Source organism: Aotus nancymaae, unplaced genomic scaffold (genome assembly GCF_030222135.1).
Source record: "Aotus nancymaae isolate 86718 unplaced genomic scaffold, 86718_ANA_hifiasm-v0.15.2.pri h1tg000064l_1, whole genome shotgun sequence".
NCBI classification, from domain to species: domain Eukaryota; kingdom Metazoa; phylum Chordata; class Mammalia; order Primates; family Aotidae; genus Aotus; species Aotus nancymaae.
The window spans coordinates 6,392,126-6,399,896 of NW_026988479.1; the positions used below are offsets into that span (position 1 = coordinate 6,392,126).

General features: G+C 38.2%; 1 protein-coding gene across 1 annotated transcript in view; it reads left to right on the forward strand.

The window, feature by feature from the left end:
- LYRM7 (LYR motif containing 7) overlaps positions 1-6,815 on the forward strand; it is a 144,733-nt gene extending 137,918 nt beyond the window's left edge. The window contains exon 5 of the mRNA XM_064366291.1: positions 6,762-6,815. Coding sequence (XP_064222361.1) covers positions 6,762-6,781 — 20 coding nt within the window. The 3' untranslated portion in view covers positions 6,782-6,815. The remainder of the gene's footprint in view (positions 1-6,761) is intronic.
- The last annotated feature ends 956 nt before the right edge of the window (positions 6,816-7,771 follow it).

Below are 7,771 nucleotides of genomic sequence, written 5' to 3' on the forward strand. Positions count from 1 at the left end.
CAAAATGTTACTGGAAGACTTAGGACTTTAGCGTCTTGTAGTTTATCAGCTGAAAACTAAGACTTTTGAATTGTAGTGGATTGGCACTTAAAAATCAATTTTATTTTTAATTTATAAGAAGATCTGAGGATTGAAAGGAATCTTAAAGTTGGTCTAAATCATCTGTCAGCAGGACTTTTGAATCATTAGCCTAACATCCTGACCTCTGATAAGAGATACCCTAAGGCAGGACATTCCACTTTAGGCAGCGACATAGAAAGATGTACTAATAGAGCATGTAGCCTGTACTCATTCATTGGAATTGTGCCATTTGGGATGATGCAAAACTAGCATAATTTTTCTTTGTGACTTGCCTAAAAGTATTTGGATGTAGCGTGGATAACTTACTTCTTTAAAGATGCAGTCTTGGCTGGGTGCAGTAGCTCATGTCTGTAATCCCAATACTTTGGAAGGCCGAGGCTGGTGGATCACTTGAGTTCAGGAGTTTGAGAACAGACTGACCAACATGGAGAAACCCTGTCTCTACTAAAAATACAAAATTAGCTGGGTGTGGTGGTGCATGCCTATAATCCCAGCTTCTTGGGAAGCTGAGACGGGAGAATCACTTGAACCCAGGAGGTGGAGGTTGTGGTGAGCCAAGATCACGCCATTGCACTCCAGCCTGGGCAACGAGAGCAAAACTCCGTCTCAAAAAAAAAAAAAAAAAAAAGAGATGCAGTCTTTTCTCCATAGCAATATGATGGAACTGAGACTAATTAACTTTGAGACTAGAAATCTCTGAATAGAGGTGGAGTGTACATCTTTCTTCTTGTCTAAAAAAAAATTTTTTTTGAGACAGTCTTGCTCTGTTGCCCTGGCTGGAGTGCAGTGGCATGATTATGGCTCACTGCAACCTTGACCTTCCCAGCCCAAGCAATCCTTGCACCTCAGCCTCCCAAGTAGCTGGGACCACAGGCATGCACCACCATGCCTGGCTAATTTATTTGTATTTTAAATTTTTAAATTTTTAGTTTTTTGTAGAGATATGGTCTCTCTACATTGCCCAGGCTGGTCTTGAACTTCTGTGCCCAAACAGTCCTCCTGCCTTGGCCTCCCAAAGTGCTGGAATTACAGGTATGAGCCAGTGCACCCCACCTAAAATAAAATTTAATGGTTAAATTCAGCTAAGGAAATAATTCATCTTTCTCTGTCTCTTCAGTATAAAGGACAAGCAGCTGGGGATAGAGGTGGCATTTAATATGATACAGAAAGCACCAAGGCATACCAGCACTTAGCAGTTAGATTGGATCTGCTTTCGTGACTTTTTCATGAATTCTAAGCAGAATATGAAGTTCATTTTATAATGGTATCCAGATGACAATCATTGAATAATTATATTAAAATGTCTTTTTGGTCAACAATTAAATGACAGTATTTTAAATCTAATTTCTACCAAATGTAATGGAGGACTGAGGTACTCTGGACTATAATCGAATTAACAGGGTGGAAATTCACCAAATTTCCTTTTTTCATGCCAAATTATATTATATTAGGTTAGAGTACTGTTTTTGGCATATGCTTTCTTTGTAATTAGTGTTTCTGATCCTTAGCATTGAGATGTTATACTTTTGGAAGAGTTACTTTCTGAAGAAAAAGATTGTGGCCATAATTTTCAAATTTAATGCAGTAAAAGGATCTTGCTTTTCATTTTAACCAGTCTTGCTACCAGTTATTAATATGTAATCAATTACATTGTTTTAAACATAAAATTAAATGCATATATTTAAAGTGTTCAGCTTGATAAATTTTGGCATACATATATTCCTGTGAAATCATAACTACACTGAAGATATTGGAAATATCTGATACCCTAAAAATTTCTTCTCAGCCCTTTGTAGGCCCTTCTTTTGTCCACCTGCCTACATTCCTAGGCAATTAGCTGATCTGCTTTTCTATCACTAGAGATTAGTTTCTATTTTCTAGAATTTTGTATAAATGTATTCTACAGTATATATTCTTTGTGTGGCTTCTTTGCTTCAGCATAATTATTTTGAGATTCATCCATGTTGATGGGTGTATTTAATCATTCTTTTTTATTGAGAGTAGTGTATACCGCAGGTTTATCCATCCACCAGTTGATGAATTGTTTCCAGTTTTTGTCTCTCTGTTAAAAGAAAAACTTTAGACAATGTAAATGTAGCAGAATTTATTTGAGCAAAGAAGGATACATGAATTGGGCAGCACTCAGGACCAGAAAAGGTTCCGAGAGCTCTGCTGTGCAACCTGGGCAGTAAGAATAGACAGAAATGAGAAGCAAAGTACATACATACATTGATTAGTTACAGCTCCTCGTTTGCCTTATTTGAACATGGTCTGATCAGTTGGTAGCTTGTGATTAGCTGAAGCTTGGCTGCTTGTGATTTGCTGAGATTCACATGTTTGTTGTCTTCTTTTGAGAAGTGTCTGTTTAGGTCCTTTGCCTATTTTTTGATTAGGTGGTTTTCTTGCTATTGAGTTTGAGTTCCTTATATATTTTGGATATTAGCCCTTTATCAGATACATGTTTTTAAAATATTTTCTCCCAATACGTGGATCGTCCCTTCCATCTATTAATTGTTTCCTTTGCTGTGCAGAAGCTTTTTAGTTTGATGCAGTCCTGTTTATTTTTGCTTTTGTTGCCTGTATATTTGGGGTTATATCTTTAAAAAATCTAAAAATTGTTTTGACCAATGTCATGTAACTATTCCCCTATGTTTTCTTCTGGTAGTTTGACAGTTTCAGGTCTTACGTTTAAGTCTTTAATCCATTTTGAGTTGATTTTTGTATATGGTGTGAGATAATGGTCCAATTTTATTCTTTTTTTTTTGTGATGGAGTCTTCCTCTGTCATCAGGCTGAATGAAGTTCAGTGGTGTGATCTTGGCTCACTGCAACCTCTGCCTCCTGGGTTCAAGCAATTCCGCTGCCTCAGCCTCCAAGTAGCTAGGACCACAGGGGTGTGCCACCAAGACCAGCTTATTTTTGTATTTTAGTAGAGATGGGGTTTCACCATGTTGTCCAGGGTAGTCTCAATCTCCTGACCTCGGCCTCTCAAATTGCTGGGATTACAGGCGTGAGCCACTGCGCCCGGCCCACTGGTCCAATTTTTTTCTTTTGCTTGTGGATATCCAGTTTTCCTAGCATCATTTACAGTAGTCTCACCTTATCTGTGGTTTTGCATTCTGCACTTCGAGTTAACTTTGGTAAACCATGATCTGAAAATAGTGTACAGAAAATTCCAGAAAATAATTCTTAAAAATTATGTGCCATTTGAGAAGTGTGATGAAATCTTATGCCGTCCTGGCTTGTCCTGGCTGGGAAATGAATCCTCCCTTGTCCAGCATATCCATGCTGTGTATACTAGCTGCTCATAAGTCACTTAGTAGCTGTCTAGTTTATCAGATTGAATAAGCATAGTATATTTAGGTTTCAGTAATATCCGCAGGAGGTCTTAGAACATATCCCTCACAGATAAGGGGAGATTACTATATCGAAGAGACTGTCCTTTCTCTGTTGTGTATTCTTGGCAACTTTGTTGAAAGTCAGTTAACCATAAATTTGTAGGTTTGTTTCTGGGCTTTCTGTCTGTTCTATTGGTCAGTGTGTCTGTAAATTTTATGCCAGTACATTCTATATTGATTACTATAGCTTTGTAGTAGATTTTGAAGCTAGGTAGTGTGATGCCTCCAGCTTTGTTTTGCTCAAGATTGCTTTGGCTGTTTGAGGTCTTTTGTGGTTTTCTATGAATTTTAGCGTTCTTTTAAAAACAACGTTGGAATTTTGGTAGAGTTTGCATTGAATCTGTAGATTGCTTTGGGTACTGTGATTTTAACAATATCGATGATTCCAATCCCTGAACATGGGATACCATCACATTTATTTGTATTATCTGTAGTTTCTTTCATCAGTGTTTTATAGTTTTCAGTATACAGATCTTTCACCTCCTTGGTTAAATTTACTCCTAAATGTATATATTTTATGGAAGCTATTATGAATAGATTTCTTAATTTCTTTTTTCAGATTGTTGTTAGTATAAAGAAACGCTGATTCTTTGTCTGTTGATTTTGTATTCTTTGTCTGCTCATTTTTGTCTGTTGATTTTGCACCCTGTGACTTTACTTGGTTTATCAGTTCTAACAGTTTTTTGGTGGAAGCTTTATGGTTTTCTTTTCTTTTCTTTTCTTTTTTTCAGGTAGAGTCTTGGTCTGTCGCTCAGGCTTGAGTGCAGTGGCACAGTCTGGGCTCACTGCAACCTCCGCCTCCTAGATTCAAGCAATTCTTCCAGGTTCAAGCAATTCTCCTTCCTCAACCTCCCGAGTAGCTGGGATTACAGGCGCCTGCCACCACGCCCAGCTAATTTTTGTATTTTTAGTAAAGATGGGGTTTTACTGTGTTAGCCAGGATGGTCTCGATCTCCTGACCTCATGATCTGCCTGCCTTGGCCTCCCAAAGTGCTGGGATTACAGGCGTGAGCCACCGCGCCCAGCCCATCTTATAAAGTTTTATGAAATTTTATGGTTTTAGGTTTCCTTTTAGGTCTGTGACTGATTTTGAGTTAATTTTGGCATGAGGTATGAGTATTCAGTTATTCCAGCTTCACTTGTTGAGAAAACTATTCTTTCTCTACTGGATTGCCTTTGTACTCTTGTGGAAAATAAGTTGACCACAGGCGTGTAGTTGTATTTCTGGACTCTCAATTTTGTTTTATTGACCTATTAGTCTCTCCACATGCTAGCACCAGTGTTTCTGTAGCTTTACAATAAACATTGAATTCTGGTTGTATAAGGCTCCCAAAATTTTTGCCCTTTTTAAAAGCCATTTTGATTGATCTAGCTCTCTGGCATTTCCATGTGATTTTATTTAATTAATTAATTTATTTTGAGATGGAGTCTCACTGTGTCACCCTGCCTGTAGTACAGTGGCACAATCTTGGCTCACTGCAAGCTCTGTCTCCTGGGTTCAAGCGATCTTCCTCCCTCAGCCCTCAGCCTTCCGAGTAGCTGGAATTACAGGTGTGTGCCACCACATCCGGCTAAACCATAGTTTTAGAATAAACATGCCAGTTTCTTCTACAAAAAGATCAGCTGAGATTTTTTTTTTTTTTTTTATAGATGGAGTTTTGCTCTGTTGCCCAGGCTGGAGTGCAATGGCACAATCTCAGCTCACCGCAACCTCCGCCTCTGATTCTCCTGCCTCAGCCTCTCGAGTAGCTGGGATTACAGGCATGCTCCACCATGTTTGGTTAACTTAAACATTTTTTTGTTGTTGTTGAGACAGGGTCTCACTATGTTTTCCCAGGCTGTTCTTCAAATTCTGGCCTCAAGCAATCCTCCCACCCTGGCCCCCCAAAGTGCTGGGATTACAGATACGAGCCACTGTGCCCGGCTGATTGTTCTTTGTACAGTTGTTCTACAGAAATATAATTGATTTTTGAGTATTAATCTTGACTTTTGAGTATTGATCCTGCAACCTTCCTAAACTTATTCAGTTAATAGTAGTCTTTTGGTTTTCCTAATTTCATTTTCAGAGTTAGCATAGCCTCTTAGTTTACTGTCAGTTTAGAGTTGAAGAAATGTGTAAGTATATACAATGTAATATCAATATCTTGCAAGGAGTGAAATGCAACTGCCCCAGTGGTTTTCATTTTTCCTTTAATGAAGTACTAGTATTCCTCATAATATGGAACCTTGACACTTCAAGCTACCATTATTTAAGGTGTTAAATTTATAGGCAATTTCAGTAAAGTAGTTGATTCTGAAGGATGAATTGCTGTTTGTTTTTATGGCTGGAATTCTAAGAGTCTGTTCAAATTATGTATTTTGGAGGGAGAATCAATTGCCTTGGTGATGACTTTGAGAGACAAGGGAGAGTTTGTGGCTTGAGCGGAAGTTACGTGAATTATGGTGGGATTTATTGAGATGATGAAGACTGAAGAAGCAGTGAATTTAGGATTATCAATTCTGGTTGGACATGTTATATTTTAGGTTTGTTTTGTCTACTGTGTTAAGGCTTATAGGTTTATTTGGACTTGAGGTCACACAGCTAGTCATTTGCAGAATTTGAACTCCAGCTTCTGACTCTTAAGTCCATGTTGTTATCCCTTTATGCTATATTATATCCTCAAGTCAGAAAATATGCTTGGCTGTGAAAATAATAAAATGTTCCCTGGGAGCTATCAGAAATAGGTAGCAGAGTTTGGAGACTCAGATGCCTGCAGGGTACAGACAAGTAACTGTGAGCCAGGTTGTAATATAGAAGAGAGTGGTGACCTCTGTGGAGAACTGCAAAGCCCCATCCACAGAGTTAGTTAGCTGCTAATCAGCTCCAGTAGATTGTTTCCCTATGGGAATGTGAGCCTAGTATTGCCAGATATTTGGATTTTTCAAAAGAGGTCCGAAGTCTGGATTAAAAACTCCCGATTTATAAATGTAGGCAGTTATCCTTTAACCATACAAACCAACTTAGTGTGGGTCCACCAAAGGTATCTGTCTGCTGGATTCTGCCTGGTGGGTAGCTATACTGTGGAAGCAACAATAAATTTATATGGTGGGAAAAGTGTGGTAACTATGTATAATAAGCACATTATGGTGTTGAAGTGCAGGTTGCTTAGGTTAAACATGGTAGTTAGTGAGTCTAGTGTTTGAATTCGGTCTTATTATGGATCAGTTAATTATAGATGAGGGAAGGAGAATTAACTCTCTGTAGCTTTTTGCCTCCTAATTGCATACTTTCATTTGCAGATAGGGCCAGTTTTGAGTGTGTGAATTTTTGAGTGAAACCTGGAACCCAAATGAGAAGAAATCTGCAAGGAATAACTACTGACAGTGAATCTGCAGAGTCATCTGTATGCATAATATGGAATGTTCTCAAACCAGAAGTAGCTGAATGTGTTACTCTATTGATGAGGAGTGGTAAGTCTGATTATCCCCACTGATAATTAAATAACCTTAAGCCTTTCCATAAAAAGAGGATGACTTCTACATTCTTAGCATTTGCTGATGTTAATTTTTGAATTACAGGGGAGGACAGCAGTGCAGTTTAAGGGAATTATTTATCCCTAACATGTTTAATGTATGATTTCAGAGCTTGGCTTTCTTCTTCCAGTTAGGCACATCCTTTCCTTTGCCTAGGCATTTTTCTTTGTTATTTCTTCTTCAGTCCAAGGCCTGAAATATCATATTGAAATATTCAGCCAGCGCTAAAATGATGATCATGATAGTTACTAGCATCCATTCTAATCTTGGTTGTGGTAGGTCTCATTCTCTTTGGGAGTGATTGTTTTAGGAATGGACATGAGAGATGGTTTTGTCCAGTGAGAGACAAAAGGAACATCTGCAAGAGGCTTTTGGGGAAATTTTTCTTGCTTTTGAGAAAAAGAAGAAAATAGATGGCCCCTCTTCTCTGCAGAGCTGATGTTACCTGGATGTGACATGTGAAAGTGCTGCAGCCATCTTTTTAGTAGCCTGAAGGTGATGTCTTATGTGAAGGAGGGAGATCCAAGGGAATTGGAGAAAAATAGCTAGAGTCCCATTTACTATGCCTGTAGCCACTCTACCTAAATTTTCTTATTGTTTAAGCAGTTTTGCCTTGAGATTTCCTGTTATTTTCTGTAGAAATCGTATAGATTAGTTTGATTTCTTCCTTTTCTGATTACCCAAAGCGTTTTTTTTTTCAATGTCACATGCATTTCTACTTGATCATGTTCTTTTTAGCCACTTATAAGCTTTATGAAGTCAAGGGCTATGTTTATATTC